At 45.2% G+C, this 22,179-nt stretch overlaps 1 protein-coding gene across 2 annotated transcripts in view; it reads right to left on the reverse strand.

Moving 5' to 3' along the window:
- Positions 1-22,179, reverse strand: part of MYO5B (myosin VB) — a 344,347-nt gene that overhangs the window by 142,453 nt on the left and 179,715 nt on the right. For both annotated transcript variants that reach the window (XM_087439196.1, XM_014781411.2), the window contains exons 5-7: positions 11,941-12,097; positions 2,779-2,922; positions 1,153-1,234 (exon numbers count right to left, since the gene is read on the reverse strand). In XM_087439196.1, coding sequence (XP_087295322.1) covers positions 1,153-1,234; positions 2,779-2,922; positions 11,941-12,097 — 383 coding nt within the window. The remainder of the gene's footprint in view (positions 1-1,152; positions 1,235-2,778; positions 2,923-11,940; positions 12,098-22,179) is intronic.

The following is a 22,179-nucleotide window of genomic DNA, read 5'->3' on the forward strand; positions in this document are numbered from 1 at the left end:
GCCTCAGAAGTCTATGTCTCTCACAGTTGCACAAAGACCAACCAACCTCTGTCTAGACACTCAGCTCTTCACACCGTTAGTACTGGACCTCCCCACACCTCCAAAAATAGAGACAACAGGCCAGGGACAGGATGTTCCACAAACACAGGACGCTGCACGGCCCCCAGGCTTGCCCTCATCACACAGTCCATCTGGAGATGGGCTTTGAGGACTCAGCGGCAGGACTCAGTCAGCACTCCATGACAAAGCCCCTGTGCATAGAAGGGGGAAGGGCCCAGGCCCCAAGGAGAGGTGCTACGTTGGTGTGGTAGCAAGAACTAAAGCCTGCTCCCTCTTCTCGCTTTGCCCTGGCTCTCAGTCAACAGTCTCAAGGCAAACTGAACTTGCTCATCAGGCCCCTTGGCAAACAGCACTAGCTGAAATGAAGGATGACTGGGACCCACGGAAAGCTTGCCTTTTTATCTGACGGGAACAACAGGTGACATCCTGCTGGCTTGAGCTGAGAGGCACTTCAGGTTGCTCCATTCCCCTGCTCCAGCGCGGGCGTGCCACAGCTTCCCCGCCTGTCCAGGAGAAACCAGCACTGTGCCCGCTAACGCCCAGCAGTCCAGTGTCGCTCCTCTAAGCCCCTCTCTCATCTTCTGCGGTGAGACCCAGGCTCTACAATATGTCCCTCGAGCCACCCCCAATTTATCCCTGCTCTATCCTCTCATGCCCTCCTTTTTCTGTCTCATTCCTTAAATATGACTTAAAAACTCCTTGGCCACAGTTAAGTGATGTGTACTAGCTAAATCTCTAGATTCTCATGGTTGGGACACATTTCTTATGATGCCTAAAGTGGAGACATTTTTCAAAATAATGATGCATGGAAATTCTCTTATGCTCTGCAAAATGCTGTTCCACTCCTGCCTCTAACCTTCTCAACCATTTCCTGTGGCAGGCAGCCTAGGTACAATTAACCCTATTTTACTAGTTGGGCAGTGAAGCCCAAAGAGGTCTAGGGGACGTGCCCACATGAGGAGAGGAGCTGAGGCAAGACCCCACGATGGAGGGCTTTGAGCAGAGCACCCTTCTCCACTCAGAGCCCCCAGATGTACCACCTGCTGCACTAGCAGCCCACCGCAGGAGACGGGTGCACACCCGTTTACTTACTTAGTGCAAGCTCTTTAAACTCCGGAAGACTGGCAGCAGCACAGAGCTGGTAAAAGATGTGGTAATTCCTCTCGTCATCTGCCTGAAGGAGGAAAAACGGGAAGCAGTTTTAGGGCAGTGACCCACAAGTTCATCCCCTCACCCAGTCTAATCCCAGGGCGTTCTGGGTGACAGAGGTCAAGACTTTTCCTGACGTTTTCCTCCACACCTCTGCCACTTCAATTCCCATTTCCAGATTTTCTATTCATTATTATGGGACCCTCTTCCAACCCTGAGGATTTTTACCTCTTGACTTATGCAAAAACACGTGTTTTCTTTTTCTTCCTACATAGAACATTATTGCTATTCCACAAATGGTGAGTTGGTCAATCAACAAACACTTATTTAGATATCCATGCTGCCTGGCTAATGTTAGACGGATTGTAATTTCCCTGCAGTAGGTTCCCTTTCTCTTCTGGGAGGCTTGGAATTAAGTAAAAGCTACACCCTTTCCCATCACATCAGGCTGGGCAGTCAGGAAAGGTCCATGACCGAGGCAGGATTTACAGTGAATATTCAGGCTACACGTGCCTGAAGTTGGCAGAGTGGTGGTGAGGGCGGGGGGTGCTTCGGGAGGCCTGAGCAGAGAGAGGAAGGCTCAAGGGGTGTTCAGAGAGGAGTCTGGCCAGAGCCATGGCCAGCACATTCGACCGGCACCCAGCACAGCAGGCTGTTTGCTTTGCTGAAGTGAAATGAAGGATGTGGGGTTGTCAAATCAAACTTGAGAGGTGGAGAGAAAGCCTGGCACAAAAGGGGAAAAAATAATAAAGCTGGTTAAAAATTTCATTAGACGTTGGCCAAGCATCAGCATGGAGACAGGTGTCATCGAGAAAAACAGTTGAGGCATTTTGATGTCCCCTCTGAAGGCAGCTGAAACATCAGGGCAGGGAAGCCATGGGGAGGGTGTGTGGCCAGCTCACGCATCATCAGCTCAGTTCAGGGATGGGGCATCGCAAGGAGGCTGGAGGAGGTGAGTTGCACTGACCACCAAAGGCCAGGGCGGAGGAGGAAGAGGGTCACTGAGAGGCCAGAGAGCAGTCGGGAAGGAGGGAGCGAAAGGTGGGCACAGAGCAATGAAGAACTGAGTCAGGTGAGAAGAGGGCACTCCATTTATTTGAAAAGGAAACTAAATATGTGGCCAAGTAGGGTTTTTCTTTTTTTGTATATATAACCTAGCAAACAAGAGAGTTCCTGGGGAGAGCTGAAACCCCCAGACCCTATATGACATTCCTCTGATCATGACTCTAAAATCCATAAGGAACAGGACTGTCTTATTCTTCACTCTATCTTCAGCGTCTAGCACAGGGCTAGCCCATAATAGGCACTCAATACCTGTTTGTTGATTGAATCTAAAAACAATACCCACTGAAAAAAATAATACCAGGTAAAACATTTTTCAGGCCTGATGCCTATAGCATTTGCATGAATACATGTTGATGAAAGAAAACATAGAAAATCAGAGAAAAAGTATATCCAATTCCAGACTCAAAAGATGAATTGCTCTTTGGGTTCAGGGAGGGGGCAGGGAGCAAGGGAGGACATAATCCATGGGAAAAAATACCAAAAGGCCTGAGTCACACCACTCACCTGAAAGACCACTCTGGACTTCTCCAACAGGTAGGTCCTCATGTTGGCCCCAATGATGTGGTACCTTTTGTCAAAGCCGATCTGAATATACTTCCCAAAACGGCTGCTGTTGTCATTGCGAGTGGTTTTAGCATTTCCAATGGCCTGTACCGAACAGACAAACAAGGGTGTGCAAAGCAGGGAGGGCTGTCTTGAATTCAGGATTGGATGTTTGTGGCAGCATCTGTCTCTATTCTCTTCCTCTTCCTTCATTACGGAACATCCCTGCTACTAGGATGACAAGGGGCCGAGCTAAGACAAAACAGAAGTTCATTCTCCTGTCTCCTTTACTCCTCACGATGGCCAACAAGAGTAATGAAGTGGTTTGCTTCCTTTTTCCTGTCTGGAATGCGCAAATGATGGCTATAGCTGTAGCAGTCATCTTGGGACCAATGAAGGAAAGGTCTAGAGAATCACAGAGACTACTGCCCTGACACCTTTTGAGCCACCAAACCAATAGCTCTGAACTTTTTGTGAGAAAAGTAAACCCTCCTGTGCTTAATTCACTTTGATCAGATCCCCACAACTAAGCAGCCAAATATCATTCCCAACTGATAAACGGTACTTCCTAGCAAGAGACCAGAGATCAACACCCACCCCTCCTCACCTTATCACTAGGACAAATCGGGAAGCCATCACTCTCTTGGTACCATTTCTTATGCAGCTGCAGGGACACAGTTCAAAACACTTGACAACGATTTTAAAAATGAGTGGCTAAATGACGGGCCTTGCTGCGTAAATACTCACTTTCCATAAAATATCACATTGCTAGTGGATTGGTAATATATTAATATTTTAATCCTTTTCATGTTTACTTTTTAGGTGGTTAAAACACTTGAAAAACATCCACTATAACTTTTCAGTCGTCTAGGAAATTTGAGGCACAAAGAGGTTGAAAGAAAATCCAAAATCCCAATCCACCTTCTGCTGCTGCCAGCCAAATCCAAGCCACAGAACTATTACTAGCTCCTGACCTCCCCAAAACTATGTAAGGCTCAGCTGGCAGCTGTTATTAACAAGGCTAACAGACCAGCTGAAAGCAAATCACTACTGTTTAAAAGGTCAAAAAGTTGACCTCTAATACTCATGAAAATGTCCCGTTAAGTCTTGAAGAGGAAAATTATCAACTATTCCTATTGTTGAGATGAGTCAAGTGAGGCCTCGAGTCATGCACTCATTCACAGACACCTAAGCCTGGCACCGCACTAAGGAAGCTGTTGATCCCAGGATGGCCTCACTCTGCATATCCACTCACTCTCCACGTATACAATGTGACATTCCCAACGTGTCGCACATCTTTCCACTGCTCTCTGTCCTACTGCTGCAGCCTAAGCCCAAGTCGTCATCGACTTTTTCCTGGAGTCTTCAATGGCCTCTCAATGGGCCTCCCTGTGCCCACTCTTGTCAATTCTCCACTTCACCACCAGGGTTTTCTTCTAATATATAAACCCAGTTATTATATTTCCTTGTGTAAAATGCTTCAATGGCTTCCACTGCCCTCTGAGATCAAGCTTTAAATCCTCAGCGTGGCTTGTGAGGCTCTGCAGGATGACCCAGCCTTGCCTCTCGTCACTCCTGCCCTTGATGTCCAGCCTCGAACAATCGTGAACTCTTTCCTTTCTCAAAAGACCTATGTTGGCGCCGGCCCAGTAGCGTAGCGGTTAAGTGTGTGTGCTCTGCTTCGGCGGCCAGGGGTTCCGGGATTCGGATCCTGGTCATGCACCGACGCACCGCTTGTCAAGCCATGCTGTGGTGGCATCCCATGTAAAATGGAGGAAGGCGGGCATGGATGTTAGCCCAGGGCCAATCTTCCTCGGAAAAAAGAGGACTGGCATCGGACGTTGGCTCAGGGCTAATCTTCCTCAACAACAACAACAAAAAAAAGCCCTATGTTCTCTCTGCCCCCCACTCAAGTTTACAAATGCCGTTCACCTAGCTGACTCCTCCTCTTTCTTCCAGTTTCAGCTTAAATGTTGCTTCTTCAGGAAGGCCTTCCCTGACCTCACAGGCTAGGTGAGCTCCTCCCACCACGTGCTCCTGCGGCCTCTACACTTCCCTTCTTTTTTTTTTTTTTTTTTTAAAGATTTTATTTATTTATTTTTTTCCCCCCAAAGCCCCAGTAGATTGTTGTACGTCATAGTTGCACATCCCTCTAGTTGCTGTATGTGGGACGCAGCCTCAGCACGGCCGGAGAAGCGGTGCGTCGGTGCGTGCCCGGGATCCGAACCCAGGCCGCCAGCAGCGGAGCGTGCGCACTCAACCGCTAAGCCACGGGGCCAGCCCGTACACTTCCCTTCTTGTTTCCCCTCCCCCCTAACTCCGTGAGATATTACCCCGTCTCCATGAGAGCAGGGACTGCATATCCGCTTCAGCATAGGATCTCCAGCACCTATCCCAGTGCGCAGCACACAGCAGTCATTCAAAAATATTTGAGTGAATGGAAGAGTAAATGAACTTGGGTTTCAGTTTTCTTTCCTGCACAATGAGAGTTTTGGAGTCCTTGTCCTCAAAGGTCACTTGCCACTCTATGGTCCTAAAATCTCCCATTGAGGCTGCAATATAAACTTTTCTTTAAGGGTTTAAAGTGTATAAAGCAACCCATCCTTCACATGTATGGTGTGTGCCTCTGCAGAGAAGTGGGGGAAAGTGTAACCTTGGTATGTTGGGTTGCCCTGAAGGATACCTTGGAGCATAGAATATGCCCAAGGTCAGGGAAGGGCTAGAATCTGGTCAAGCTGAAATGACTCTGAGAGAGATGACTAATCAGAGGAGTTCATGTCACAAGCTCCCTCTAGTCAAGGAAGATAGGGACTCAAGCCCCCCAGTACCCACCAACCACATCATCTCAACAGAGGCCTCTGAGCACCCACTGCTCCTCCACGGAGCTCTCTGATCCTTCAAGGCACACATGACAAGCCACCATCATACTTTAGTAAGCCAATTCTGTTTGGAAAATAGCAAGGAGGGCTGTGTTCCCTAAAACGCTGGTAAAAATGATCATTTTCCCAGGCCTCCATCATGAGCCAGGTCCTGGGCTGGGCTTCTTTTAGTCTCCTTTAATCCTGACAAGGACCCTAGGAGACAGGCATTAACAACTTTCATCATACTTATGGGGAAACTTAGGCTCAGAAAGGTTAAGAAGTGAGCCCAGGGTCACATGACTGGGAAGTGGCAACACCAAGATATAAATCCAGACATGCCCGAGTCCAAAGTCTGTTCATGCCACTTGGCTTCACAGTCATCCCCCAACTCTCCAAAGCACTCACTAGACAGGAGATGCCACACACGGGGTGACTTCTCACATCTCAAATAGCCAGGTCAAATCAAAGGATAAAAGACAAAGACATCAATCCTCACTTTTATCTTTTTATGAGAAAGCGAGGAAAAGCCTCTCAGAGGATGGTAGGGCATCAACTCATTACTCTGACAACTAGTAAGTTATGAATCAAACATCTACCCTAACTTTCCTGTGTAAACTCTATCAGGGTGACTAGTCGGTGAGAAGTTTCTCTTCTTAGACTTATTTCAGCTAATAAATGCAGGAGGAAAGAGAATGGAAAAACCACCATTTTGTGACTCCCGAGGAATTAATAGATCACTGCATAATCAATGGCTGCTGACATCACAAAAAGACAGCTACATATTCTGAGCCTCTTGATGGGAGCACACAACACTGCCAACAAAGAATCCTTGGTTTGAAAAAAAACAAAATCAAACCTGAATCTGATCAAGCCTCTAAATTTTTCTGCCCTTTTACAGGAAATACAGGAGGCAAAGGAACATGTTAACAACATTATGAGGATGCAATCAGGAAAGGCTGGTTTGTGGAACATTCTAAAGAACAATCTACTTTCAATAAATAAGTCTCAATTCCAAAATTTCAAAAGATTCAAATTTTGCAATTTATAAAATGGCAACAAGAGCCTTTACTCTACCTGAGACCACTCCTTGTGATAGCTTGGGAAAGCTTGCCCCAGGTCTGAAGATCACTGCCAAAAGACTCTCTTACCTCACGAGGCTGCTTTGAGAAGCAGAAGACTTGCATGTAGTGCTTTATCTTTTAAACCCTTGCTAGATTTTTCTGGTTGGTGACTAAGGAAACATTTTGATGCAGGGGGGAAGCAAGTCCAGTTGTTACAGATGATAAAAACCCACGCTTTGACCCTCACTGAGTCCACAGTCCAGCAAAAGAGGCAGATATGATGCAAGTAGTTAACATTTGGAAAATGAGCAAATGATATAAGCAGAAAATTCACAGAAGAAACTCACATGACCAATAAACATAAGAAAAGATTCTCAACCTCAAGAGTAAACAGAGAAAGGCAGACTAAAATGATGGCCCAGAGTGGCAGTAACAAAGAACTGTGGTACTGTGAAATGATGATGAGGATGTGAGGAAAAGGGAACTCTCCTACACTGCTGGTTCAAATACACAAACTGGAGCAACCATTCTGAAGAATAATTGGGCACATCTAGTAAAATGGAACATACATGTACCTAACAATTCAACAACTCTACTTCTAGATATAACCCAGAGAAACTCACAAAGTACACAAATGAGTATGCACAAGAATGTTCAATGAGGATTGTATTTAACAATAAAAAAAGAAATATAACCTAAATATCTACCAATGGGGGAACAGATAAATATAACGAGATACTATAAAGCTGTTCAACTAAGTAAACTAGAGTATGATTCATGGATAAATAAAAAAAATGTTGAGTAAAAAGCAAGTTGCAAAATGGTTGATAGAATAGGACACCATTTATATATGACAAAACAGAACAATCTTCTTCATGGTTTATGAATACAAAAATACGTAGTAAAACAAAAACAGACTAGAATAAATAATTTCAATATAATTGGGATTACACAACAAGAAAGTACATACTGAGTACTGTGGAAATACACAAAAGGGAGGAATTAGCCACGCCCAGCAGAATGGGAAAGGCTTTAAGAAGTGGAAAATGCAGTGGATCTTAAAGGGTGAGTAGAATTGTACCAGTAGGGAAGGAGAAGGGATTCTATTCATGAATATAATGTGGGCAAAGGAAGGAGGATATGTGTGAGAATGGAGAAGCATGGAGTGGCCCGTGTGTTGAAACACAAGAGGAGATGGGCTCAGTAAGGTACACTGGGGCAGATTCCTGTATAAATAGGTTAATAGTTGTAGGCCTTCTTGTTTCTTTAGCTTAAAAAAAACTCAAACCCTGAAAATTATGTAGTAACTGCTCTTAGTTTCTATCAACTTTGTTCACTGTACCCCAGCCCCTTTTCTTTCTCCTAGGATGAGGGGAGTCTCTGTAGCTCCTGGAATTCTATGCCTGCAGATTCCAGTCACCCCAAGAAGTCACACGAGCCCTCCGGCCTGGACTTGGTTCTGTTCCCGCTCTAAGAGTCTCTTGATTACCAATGCCCTTTTAATCAGCGCAGACTTGTGAACAAATCACTCCCGGGATGCTGACAAGTTCTTACACAGAATGGGGTCAGAGAGCTCTGGCGCTGACAATAAATCATCCCAATCCGTCCCAGCAATCCCAATCCATCCTCAAGTTGCCTTTAATTCAAACAACTGCCACTTAGTGCAGCCCACTGGGAATTCTGCCTCCTCACACTGCCCTCAACGTTCGGTCTCCCCAGGAGGCATCTGCAGTTGCTGGGCTGCGGAAATAATGAGATGATGACAAGACTAACTGATTGCTTCGTTGGGAGGTGCCACCCTTCCCCGGGACAGGGGCAGGGTAATCAGTAATCAGCTGTCCCCTGATTAAGACATACTTTGTGTTGGCTGTAGCCCTCTGAGGAGCCACAAAGCCGACTGGGCTCCTGACACGAGGGCCCAGCTAGACTCCAAACTGGTGAAAAGTCAGGTTTTGGCAGTGCAAAAGCTGCTCTTTCTCTGCTTGGCAATACTCTTTCTAATCCCATCCTGAGTTCTTCCTCGCTACAATTCTTTCTTTCCATGTTCATATCCAAGATTTCTCTCAAATATAACACTTAATAACAGCTCGAGGGACAGTCTCTATGATGACAAAATTCTATATTTGACAGAATGAGCCCTCAGGACTTACCCACATAGTTTCCAAGGTACCAATTTGCACAAGATAGAAATTTAATGTTTTGAGCCCAAACCACTATAGCATTTATTTACATGACATCATGAAAGATTAGGCTGGTTCACGGACACACTTCTCCTCCTTTAGACCTTGGCAACTGAACCACATCTTGTGTATTTCTGGATGTATGTGGTTCTCACATTTCTCCCATGTCAAAGCACTCTGCCTCCCCAGCAGTCCACCAGCCTACTCAGGCCATAATGGACGCTGAAAACATTAGATCATTTTAGACCACAGTCATTTAAAAAGCATTCCCAAAGCAAGGACTCAAACAGATACTTGCACACCAATGTTCACAGCTGCATTATTCACACTAGCCAAAAGGTGAAAACCACCCAGGTATCTATCAAAGGAAGAAAGGATAAACAAAATGTGGTATGTACACGCAATAGATTATCTACCCATAAAAAGAAACAGAGTACTGATACATGCTCAACATGGATGAACCTTGAAAACATTATGCAAAGTGAAATAAGCCAGACACAAAAGGATTAAGATTGTATGATTCCACTTACATGAGGTACCTATAAGAGGCAAATTCAGAGAGACAGAAAGTAGAATGGAGGTTACCTGGGGCAGAGTGGAGGGCAGAATAGGGAGTTATTGTTTAATGGGTACAGAGTTTCTGTTTGGGATGATGAAAAATTCTGAAAATGGATAGTGGTGATGGTTGCTAATGTCATTGTAAATGTACTTAATGCCACTTAATTGTACACTTAAAATGGTTAAAATGGTAAATTTTATATTATGTATATTTTATCCCAACAAAACAATAACATTTAAAAAACCATTCCCCGTGTCTCATACCTGTTTAATAAAGTGGTGATCTGTCTTCACTGAATTCCCATCTTGAGTAATAAGAACTTTGTTCAGTCACCAGAGATCAAACAGGTTTTTTCCCTTCTGTTTTGCCCAGAAAAACCACTTACTCTCTTTCCAAAAGAAGAGCCACTCTGTGTCTTCGAAATCTTACTACCTAAAAGATGAACTGAAACTCAGGGGCAAGGGAGAAGCTGAAATCCTTGTTTCACTCCCATTTGAGATGAAACATGATGCTAATCGTAGACTGCTATCTTAGCTGCCTCCATTTAAGTGCAGTAGATGGTCCAAGGGAGGCCAAGGTTAAAGTCCACAATTGATGCCTCTGAACTGAGGCCTCGGCCAGGCCCCTGCCTCAGGGCTTAGAATAAATGCTATGAGCAGACGCATAGGGCTACCAGCTAAATGTCTGACAGTAGGAAGTTAAATTATGGTAAAAGCATATTTAAACATATGTTTGCAGCCACTAAGACAATTCATAAAAAGCTTTATGATATGGGGACAAGGCTTATACTATAACATTCAGTGAAAAAGATGGAAGGAAATATATCAAAATGTTGAACGATTATCAGCAGGCTGTAGGATCAGGGGGGATCATTTCCCTTCATTCTTTCATATTTTCCAGGGAGTTGTTCTTATCTTTTTAATAGGTCAATGGTTCTCAAGGTGTGGTACCCAGACCAGCAGCATCAGCATTACCTAGGAACTTATGTGAAATGCAGATTCTCTGGCCCACCCCAGACCTTCTGAATCAGGGACTCTGGGGGTGGAGCCCAGTAATTCGCTTTAACAAGCCCTCTAAGGCAATTCTGATGCACAGTGAAGTTTAAGAACCATTGTAATTGAATAAAAGTGGGGTTTTTCTGTTTTTATCTGTTTGGTAAAAATGTTTTCAACTGTATTGACCATTTTCCCAATTCACATAAGAACAAATACCAAAATTTGCTTCTGTCGAATTCTTAGTGAATATGCTGTGTCCTATTACTCAGCAGAGAATAAAAGTTCTCCAGATAATGCAACTCTGTAGGCAGGAGATCTTGCCTGGATAATCAATGAACTCCTACGAATTGAGACTTAGAACGTACTCCTGCCCTTGGTATAAAGGAACAAGAGAGAGGGGACCTGGGAAGATCCAGGCAGGTTCTTGTTCCCCACAGCTCCAAAATAATCTGGAAGACCAACCACGTTGGTGCCTTGTGTCTTAATCGACGGGGCTCAAGGCTGTGCAGAGAAATCTGATGCTATCTTGGCAGCTTTCAGCCTCAATTCAATTTCTTCTTAATAAAACAAAGGGGCTGCTCAGGGCTGGCAGAAGGGCCTACTCCTACCAGACTGTAACCCAGACAACAATGAAGAGCATCTGCTTCAAAGGCAGGAAATCAAAGCTGGCCCAGAGACTGTGAGGCCATTTAGTTCCACTCCATCAGAATTAAGTTTTTATAGAGGAAAGGAAGAAAAAGAGAAATGGAGTTCTGGCCCTGTAACATGATTTGTTACAGCAAGATCTAAGTTTTAGGAAATCTCTCAGGCCCTGCACTTGCATCGACTACTCTGAGCCCACCCTGGCAGGGAGGTGGAGGGGCAGTGAAAATACAGACCAGACCTGTCCTGGCCAGTTCATGCCATCACAGGTAACAGATTCTGTTATCACTTACCTTTTGGCTCTACTTTTCCCCTAAAAGATAAAATCTTCAAGGATTTTGGGAGTAAAAAAAAAAGGGAATCTTCTACCTAGGCTTCCCCATCCCCATGAGAATTGCCCTCCTGATTCAGTGGGCCTTCACAGCATCGAAAGGTTTTGGTGGAGCACTGATTTGCTGACACACGATGGCAGCATGGGAGGGGAACAGCAGCAGAGGTGGCAGTAGATGAAGAAGAGCTGTCACTACAGCATTCAGCAGAATCAAGGGACAGGAAAACATGAAGAAGATACTCTGCCCAATACTGGGGACCTGTAAGACACTACCAGCTCAGATTATTCCCAAATCTGTGGTTTTAGGGGCACCTTGATAATTTTTTCCTCAATAGTGGACAATGGGTTCTCTCAGGGAGAGGCCTGAATGCTAACCATGTGAGCTGCTTCCAAGGACTCTTGTGATCAGCCATGCAAGGCTGGACACCCAGCAGTCTTGCTGCCAGCAGAAGGAAATCCAGCGAAGAAGGCCAAGGATGTTTGGAAGGCTTTACCTCCATGATGGGACTGGACGCCAGGACCTTCTCTTCAATGTTGGTGTCACTGGCTGAGCCACCAACTGTGGCGAAATAGCGCATGGCATACTTGGCTGACACAGTCTTGCCGGCTCCAGACTCCCCGCTGACTATGATGGACTGGTTCTTCTCATCCCTGGAAAGGAAGAAGCTCTGGTCAGTCGTTGGCTGTGGAAAGGCTCTGCTGCCTTCCATAGACTCTGTTGACAAGGACCTGAGCCTGATCAGGAGCATCTCTCCTTCTTTTAGGGATAAATATGAGGAACAGTGTAAAAAGAGTCCACCCTCCCTCACATGCCTGCACAAGATCTGAAAGTGGGGAGAAACACAGGAGTTCTGAAACAGGCTTACAAATGGCACCCACGCTTCTTTATGACCCACAGGAAGGGGGACACAGCCAGCTGGTCACTTTCCAAAGTTGTCTCTGGATGCAGTACCCCCTAGACCATTCCTATATATATATAAATATATATATCTTCTGAGAATTTACATATATACATGCTTTCAGTGACAATCTCGCTTTTGTTTCTGTTATGTGCCCATCTTGTGCCACTGTATAAGTTATACTTTCTTCAAGAATGAGAATCTTTTCTTCTCTTTTTGTATTTGAGCCTAGCATCCCAGCAGACACAGCTTTGAACATTTTTGTTCATACAGATGTATCACAAAGGGCATGCTATTAACCACCAGGCTGATCTTGCCTCAAGTTTCCCAGAAATTAGATAAAACAGTTATCAATTGTAATAAGAGGGATTTTAGTCAGACTAAATGGAAGGCAGAAAGAAGATACTCTACATCAGATAAAAATGCATCTATATTTATCCCTTTTAAATAGATAGTAGGAGGTCAGACAAGTAATGCAAAGAGCAGCCTATTTTGTCTTCAAGGACCATGGATATCCAAGCAGGGAGTGAGAACAAATGTTTGGGCAATGAACTACATGTAAGGGCTGTACTCAGCCATCTACCTTCAGTTACAAATCCACTACCTGGAGGGCAGGCACTTCGCTTTCAGTCTCCAGTGCCTCTAACAGTGCCTGGTACAAAGTACCAGTATATTGTTGGAGTGGAAGCAACTTAGGGATCAAGCAGCCCCCTTCTTTTCCAGATAAGGAAACTGAGAAGTATGAAGGTAGGTTTAGAACACAGGTCTCCAGGCACCAGCCCAATACTCCTAACACCAGCTCCTGTGGCTTCCTGGGTAGAGTGGGCTATAGAAGAAAGAACAGAAAGCCACCGTGAGCTGCCTGTCCCACCTCGCTAATTATCAACACGGGTAGGTTGCGGCTTATCACAACATGTGAATGAATGTTGGCCCTGCTTCTGATCGGGGTCAACAGCCAAGAAGCTGGAAAAGTGGCCCTGCTTCTGATCGGGGTCAACAGCCAAGAAGCTGGAAAAGTGGGGTGATAATACTGACGTCAACTAGAGATGGACTAGAAAGACAGAAAAGAACTGGGGTGGAGGTGGGAGCACTGGAGGAGAGTCCGGTATGGTAGGTGGGCTTAAGAAACCTTAACCCTCAGCCTCTCTTCAAGGTCAGCAAAGAGCTGTGTGGTCTCTGCTCATAAATGTTCATCAAACGGGGAGGGACCTGAGGGAATATAGGTGGCTAGCAGACACTACTGAGAAGTGTCTTTCAAATTGGCTATACAACCAATTACTTGAAAATGTATGCAGAATCCTACCTGGTATATGGAGGATGGCGTAAGAAGTGGCTTTCTGGGATCCCTTGTAGTTCTAGGATATCACTGTTAGAGTGTCTGTTTCTTCTCTCCTTGTTCCTGTGAAATCTTTACATTGAAAGGTGGCCTCTAAAGAAGCCTGTGGATGCTGATATTTCCCATTCTCATTTTTTTTTATCTTAATTTTATATGACATCCAGCGGACCCTGAGGATCATGACAGATGCCCCGTCTCCTCTCAATACCTTCATAATCAACTCCTTAGACAGCTGTTCAGAGCACAACCATCCCAGGTGACTAAGAGTAGAACAAGCTGGGCTTTCAATCTGAAATGGACCTAAGTTAGATGCCATCTTCCACTCCCTGTATCTGCAACAAGGAGAACCAGACTGCAAGAGCCACGCCCCAAAGTTCAGAGTTTTGCCCAAAGTCTGCACATTTAACCTAAAACAAATGGATGAGCACAGGATATGTCTGAGCAATTAGTCCTTAGCAGAAAACTATGTCGAATGGAGTGGTATATACTGTCCAAAGAACTTAACAAAGATTCCTCGTAGCGACACACGGGTACCAGGAGAGAATCAATCAGAGCAGCGGGGGGAGTGAGTGCTGCCAGGCTCCCTGCGGCAACACAGCACACACAGGAAATTGGACTGCGAGGATACCCAGATAACGTATTACATCTGGCAGAGACAAATAAGGCACAGACCGGTGACACTTATCTCTTTTCACCTGCAGTGTCAAGATGGAAACTGCCCTGTGCATCACTGGTAAATGACTGAAAAGTCATGCACTGCTCAGGAAAAGAATGACTCACACAAGAGACAGAGAAGTTTGAGAAGCAAGCAGGCTATTCTAAGGGTAAGTGGCAGGAAGTCAAAAAGGGGGCTGGTTTATGTGACAACAAAGTGTCAGGAACTCAAAGGAGAAGGAATCAAGGCAGGGAAACAAAAAAAAACTGGCAGGATGTTAAGGTAAATTTTGGTGTCCTAATGAAAATGCGTGTACATGGCCAAGCTATTATCAGGAGTTATAAATATCTCCAAGTTTTAAAAATCTCTACATTTGAGGCTCTTGGGCATGAGGAAGTATGGGCAATGACCATTAGTGCTAACGCACGCCTAATTGGTGGATATTAGATCGGATGCTCACATGTAGGCTTAAGTCAGGTAAATCCCCCTCTTCTTAAACCACTAAGTACTTTTTAGCAACTTTCCTAACTTAGACCAATTTAAAATATTTGAAAAATTGATGGTTTCTATTTAGCTCCATTGCACTCTGCACATACCACCCACTCCCATTCCTAGTCCATTACAGGGCACATTACGTGTATATATAAACCATTTGTAACAGCCCATAAATTGGCCTAAGGGATGATGTGCAATAGCACGCTCACCTTGTTCTACGTATATTAGCTTTGCTTCCAACTCAATAGAGAACACAAAACCAGAACATAGGCATTAAAAGCAAACTTGAATTTGAAACTTGTTTGCACCGATTAGCTATCTGACTTTGGACAAGGTAGTTAACTTATTTGAGCTCAGGTTATCTCAGCCCACTCTCTTATGACTTTGACCCCCAGCTATGCTTATGCTCTTCTAGGTGGTCACCTTGACTTAGGTACCTAGGTCTCTGATTCATCCTAACACTCCTGCCAGATTAAATGTTCAAAGCACAGCTCTAATCATGTTTTCCCCACTCAAAAAACTGAAGAAACTACTCACTACTTATTGAATCAAGTCCAAACTCCCTGGTCGAGCATTTGAAACCCTCTACCATGTATACTCCTAAGGCTAAAACCCTGAACAAGTGTGGGCCAGCTGTGGTGCTGTGAAAAGAACACTGAGATGTCAGTCTAAGGATCCGGCCTGAGTCCTGGTTCTGCCATCAGCAGTCTCTTGTAAGCCCTAACCACATTACGGAGGATACCCTCATCTTACAGATTTGCTGCAAGATTATATGAGATAATCTCTACGCTTCTTATAAGATGGTATTGTAGTCCAGCCAAATTGGACTACTTGTCCATCTCTGAAACTGCACACTTTCCCAACACTGCCGTTTATGGTTTCCCCTCCACCTGAAATCGCCTTCAACATACACCCTTATACTGAAGTCCTACCCATGTCCCAAGTCCACTCCCTCCTGACTTAGGTACCCTAGCAGGCAATTACTTCTCCATCTTCTAAAGTCCCACATCATTTGCTTTGTACCACTTTATACCATCGTCACATTTCACTTTATACTGATGTCAGTCCTTGTGTGGTCATTATACTTGCTGTGTGACTTTGGGTCACTTCTTTTCTCTGGGTCTCTGTCTTTTCTACAGCACAGGCTGTGACTTGGACTCCCCAAGCGATCTCCTCTATCTCTGACATCTGATGATTCTATGACCAAAATCCGAACAGGAAGTATGGGTGGGGAAAAGCTTTTGTTTTCAAATTCTAATTATTAATAGCTGGTTTGGGGGGAGATATTCTTAACTGTGAAATTCTAATATCCTTAAAAAACATAACCAACGTGTTGCTTCATCCATTCAGCCCTGTTATAGACATGACTTAGCGGGTAACTTGGGTCAATTTGCTTTTCAATAAATCCTTTTCTCCTGAGTCCAGTAAAATCCCCTTTATTTAGAAAAAGAAAACCATGGCCAAGGAATTTCCTGCCCAGCCTCGACTCAGGTTTAGGCTGTTATCAGGAAGGCACGCATTACCCCAAACAGGAAAAATCCCTTGGAGCCTGTGCGTCAGGCAAGAGTCCAGGATTCTGAGGTGAGGAACCCAGCCATCCTCCAGCTTTCAGGCAAAAGGCCAACAACCAACACAGGCACACACAACTACTCCCCAGTTCACACTGGATCCCCACCTTTAACACCTGAGAGGCAGAAGTGCTGCTAAACCACCTCCTCCTGCAAACATTTCCCACCAAACCACTGCAGTGCTGTGAGCTCCCTAAGCAAGGTCAACCGATCTCCCCCTCCCCATCTCTGGGTGGGGTCCCTGGGGAGAAGAGCAGAGCAGATGGCTGTCAAGGCACCTGAAGTCCCTCCACTGTTCCACCCTCCACCGAAAGAGAGCCCTGCTGATCAGCCAGAGAAACACCAAACCACAAAACAGTGGGAACTGTTTTGAGAAATCCTGCTGAGGTGCTGGCTTGTTTGGGTTTCCTGTGGAGAATAATTTGTCACCTGTGGCCTCTCAATCAGCAGTATGTACACAGAACCCTCAGAAAGACACCGCTCCAACTGTGTCCAACTGAGAGAAGATCCAGAGAACTCCAGAGCAACCAACTTGGCTGTGAAGGGCAAGGCTAGGTGCCCTACCCGTGGACACATGTGGCACCCACCATTCTCACACGTGGCACCCTGTGTTCTAACAACCACAGTCAGTCCACACATTAGTCAGTGAACTACGAGCTCAGAGGGCAGGCACTCCCTTTAACCTTGAATCCCCAGGGCTCCTGGCACCAAAGCCTCTCCACTCCTTCCCGCTCCCCACCCATACCTTCTCCATGTAAGTGGCACCAGCCTCCACTCACCGACTCCAGCCAGAAACCTAGGAGGCACTGTGGGTTCCTCCCCTTCCCTCAAGTCCCACATCAGTATGTCCTATTGAACTCATCTCCCAGTATAGTCTGCTCTCTTCTCTGTACCTGTGAGTTCCAGCCATCATCATCATCTCTGACATGGGTTACAACAGCATCTTTCTAACCCCCACACTCACCCTCCTATATTACATCCTCCTTATATGACCTCCCGTACATAAATATCGGATCATACCTCTCCCCTGCTTTGAGCCTTTCAATAGCATCCCTCTGCCTCTAACCAAGCTCTACTGTGTTCAAGGCTCTGTGTGAGCCAGCGTCTCTCTTTCCAGCTTTATCACATGTCACTCTTCTATTTGTTCACTATGTTCAAGCCACAAAGGGCTTCTCTCTTTATTCCTTTCTACTTTACATGTGCCTGCAGCTATTTTAGCTCAAACTGATTTTCCCTTCCTTGATCTCACAACTCTTAATACCTGGCACTCAAACATCTTCTGCCTTATGGCAGCTCATGTATTACTGCTTTTCAATGTAATTAATTAACTGCCTATTTACATCACGCTCGAATGGTGTACAAAACTCTGAGAACTTAGGTTTGGAAAGGCCAAGTGATGTGCCCAGAGTTCTCAGCTAGTGAGATGCTGAGCCCAACCTTGAACACAGGCTTCTATCTCCTTGCACAAGCTCCCTCTGGGTTGTGCTGTGACATCTCTGTATTATCATTTCACTCTTCTGGTATAATACAGCATCCCTTAGTGAATCCCCCCTAAGAAATCTAGCCTCAGTATAAGAGATTAGGTATGAATCAGGCATCCTCAGTTCTGGTTGGCTTAACATCATCTCCTCAGCTGAAACATCACTGCTTCAGAAGCCCCCCCCTCACCGCCCTAACTTCAGAGCATTTACTATACAGTTTACTAATATTCTGCTTGTCTACTTAGTATACCTTATACGCTCGTCTCCCCCTATAGAACATAAGTCTAGATGATGGCCGAGATCAGACGCAGAAACTTGGATGGGCAGGCCAGCACTTGGATTGTGTCAAGAAGAGACATATAGTCACATATAGTGGTCTATACAGGTGGCACCCAGCGTCTGGTGCTCCCTAGAGTTGTGCAAAATGGAGCTCGGTGGCCCCTGCCCTGTGCTCAGTCTCCCACGCTCGCCATGGGAAGGGGACTGTGGAGGCCTGAGCCTCAGACAGGTACAGCTCTATTTCCCTGAACTGGGCAATCGCTGAGAGAGGTAGATGAGGTGGGAACAACATGCGCTAAAGCCTCCGACACACAGCGCAGTTGCAAAACAAGAGGGAGGGGAAATGGGGCTAAGGCACAGTAGGAAGGACGCCCCATCTCCGAACACATCATTAAGCCCCTCCATCCTTTCCTTCTCTAGTGACAGATCATCTGAAACTCTGGGTGTGTCCGTAGAATATATTCTGTTCACTAATGGGATAATCAATCCACTGTGTCTCGACTGTCTATGTCTGTCTAGTCTCTAATTCTACTTTCAACACCATCATCACAACACAGATCATCTACTATGGTTTAAAAACAAGACTCTGCTCGAGAATGGGGATACTAAGAATTTTTAATTACGAATTTCTGTTCAACAAAGATGTTTGTGTCAGTACCATGGATAGAGTTAATAATTGGGAGGCTAGGAAAATATAATTAAAATGAATCTTAGAATCTTTAGTCAGCAATGCTGACTAAAAAATGACAATACTATATATGGTATGATACTATCTTTAGAAACTCAAACAAGCAGAAAGAAACAACATAATCCTTAGGGATACAAACATACAACTACAGAAAAACAAAACGATATCAAAACCCTACTCGAGTGGGGAAGTTAGGTAAAGGGAGATAGAGGGCAGAATCAGATTGGGGGAACGGAACTGGGTTCTGTGAGGAGTTGAGGGTAAGGCTGTGGGACGGAGGGTAAGTTAGGCAGGAGGGATACAAGAAAATTATGGTCAGGCAGATTTGGGCTTGAAACGGAGCCACACAATTGCAATGAGTCTAAGTGAAAGGCTTCCTCCCAGGGTAGGAGCACTAGAGACAACATTCTGCTGTGAGAAGGGGCTGGGACAGACAGCTCCAAGAAGAGATCCTATGAACCCTTCCAACAAGAAAGCCAGGCCTCAAGTGGGAAGGAAGAAATACATCCTGGGCACCTGGAGGGAGGGCACCTGTGGGAGAGCCCTGCGCTTAGCAGTAAGGGAGACAGACAGACATCCCCAAGCACCTCGCCACCAGGCGGTGATGTCCTCCACTGCCACACCTCCCCCTCCACCAGGTAGGGCTGTGTGCTCAGGTACAGCCCAGAACAAGCCATTCAGGAAGGCCGTCGTAAATATTCATTGGAAACTGCTTACTTGGTATTTAGCAGTCAGAGTCCTAAGTGTCTACTTGGAAGATGAAATTGAACCTTCTGACAATGTAGGAGATAAGTACTTAGCATGTTTAATATCCAGGGATCATTTTCCCACTTCAGTTTCACAGCGGCCCTGGGAGTCTTAAGTTCCATTTATAAACCTCGTCCTATGTGTAGTGTGACACAAGTACAGAAAAACGAATCTGTCCCTTCCACTTACTTGCTGTTCCCAAGAGAGGCTGTCTCCTCTCAGATGTGATAGCATCACAGAAAGAACCTCAGGGAGCTCCATCAAGCCCACCCCTCACTGGCAGACAAGCAGGGGCAGAGCGAGACTGACTGTTAGGGGGCTCCTCAGTGTGAATGGGAATGTGCCGGCTTCTTTGCTTTTAAAATAAGGGGCTGGAATATGATCCTTCGACCTCCGGCTAACTCCCGTATTCTGTGATTCCAGATTCAGGTTACAGCTGAGCTGTGTGATACATTCTACGTCAACTACAGTTACCTGCTAATGTCAACAACACTTTGGCACTCAGAAACCTGTGGGCTTAGGTGACGGTGAGCAACAGAGTCAAATGTTTTCTGTGATTTTATACCTTACAGACTTGTTTTGGTTAATGTTGTCATTAGCTAGGGTGAACTATGACATACACATATAATATTTGTACCCCAGAGTGCCAAAATAACATCACTTTTCAAACTCCATTTCATTTGGACCTGAAAACTATTTTGCAGTGAAGATGTTCGAACATGTTCTAGTAAATTCAGGTAAAATGGCTTTTCATTGGTTAGTCCAGCTGGTATCTGAAACCAGGTGCATCCGAGTACCTCAGTCTCAAGTCCATTCTCTTTCTCTATACCGCACTCTCTGCCAAGCCACAAGTAAGATACAAGGTCTTCTACTATTTCTTTTATAGATGTTGCTTTCTCCATCTTTTAAATTTAGGGCATCCCTGAAGGTCATTTCAGCATCTCCTCTCACTTCTCCAGGTTGCCTGTAAGGTGATGTCAACTTCCCTTGTGACTATAACTGCCATCCAAAAGTTGTCCACACTTAGATATATCTCTCCGACCCAGACCTATCCCGACAACCAAACACATATGCACAACTGCCCAGTGGACAACTACACGTGGAGGTTGCACAGCCCCGCGCCCCAAAGCCTACATGTCCAGAATGGAGCTCTCAAGCTCCCCACCAATCTGCTCCTCATCCTGCCTCCCAGAGTAGATGGCATGGTACCCCACATAGCAATGAGAGGGGAACTTGGGAACAGCCCTTGACTCCTTTCTCTCCCTTACTGCCTCAGGCAAAGCTGACTGTACTGCCTAGATTCTTTTTTTAATCCATCCCCCAAGTCCTGCCTCTCCTCCTCTCTCTCCTGGATCCTACCATGGCAGCACAACTGGTCTTCTTGTGCCTATTTTATCCCCTACTCAATCCATTCTCCTCCCTGCTGCTGGAAAGATATTTCCAAAACGCTCACCTGAACGTATCTAGGCCCTGCTCAGCACCCAAGCATGAGACACTGTGGCCTGTAGGATGCAGTCAACGTCTTCAGCATTCCAGGCCTTCATGATCTATTCCGAGAGACTATTCCACGCAGAGGCGTCAGGCTGTGCAAAGGGTGGGAAAGCTCAGGACTGTTCAGGGAGGGGGGTGAAGTTCAGGGCACTCAGATCCCAACAGGCAAGTCATGGTTTCTGGCAACACTGACTACAAAGAAGTATCATTTGTTCACTGACCCTGGCTGTTCCCCAGAAACGCCTGTGAGCTTATGCAACTACCTCTGCTGGATCCCACACCAGACCAACTGGATCACAGTCTCTGGGGGTGGGGCCCAGATATTTGTTTGTTTGTTTTATTCCACAAGTGATTCTAATGTTCTGCTACAACGTTAGTTTTGCTAGGTTTAAGAACCACCCATTGTAGACTCAACAGCTTAATTAAATGGGTCATTATATAAATATGGTCAGGTACTAGCAGCAATTTAAATATCTTGTAACTTACTCACCGTCAATATTAGCCTAATACAATGTAACATTGGACTTAAAACAAAGATTAGCTTTAAGAGGCTAAACAGTCCTTAATTTGTGAATTTATTAACCACCCTTCCTGGCTGTAGACAATAGGAGCCTTTCCATTTAATTCTAAGCTTCAGCTAATGGCTGATGATAAATCACCTAGAAATCAGAGCAGAGTTTCCTCATTAACTGGATTTACATATTTGATACCCACACAGTTGAAATAACAGTGTAGACCAGTCAGCGTCGGATGTTAGAAGCACACAGATGCACACGCACTAAAACAAGCATGCTACTGCCTGCTAACGCCTACAGCTGGGGAAAAGAACACTTTCACACTATCTCCTACTTTAGGGGTTCTTAACCTGGGGCCTGAATAGAATTCGGGGAGATCCATGAACTTGGATGGAATAAAAAGCACATCTTTAGTTTTACTAAATTCTAACATCTTTAACATTTCCTTCAGTTAAGAACATAGCCAAAAAAGCAAGCAGAATTAACAGAATCTGTGACTTTGACCTCATAATATTACAGTTGCTTTAGATACCATTAAATATTTATACTCATCACTACTTCAAAATGATGGTTATGAGA

The sequence above is a fragment of the Ceratotherium simum genome, chromosome 14 (genome assembly GCF_057802395.1).
Source record: "Ceratotherium simum simum isolate JZ-2026a chromosome 14, ASM5780239v1, whole genome shotgun sequence".
Lineage (NCBI taxonomy): Eukaryota > Metazoa > Chordata > Mammalia > Perissodactyla > Rhinocerotidae > Ceratotherium > Ceratotherium simum.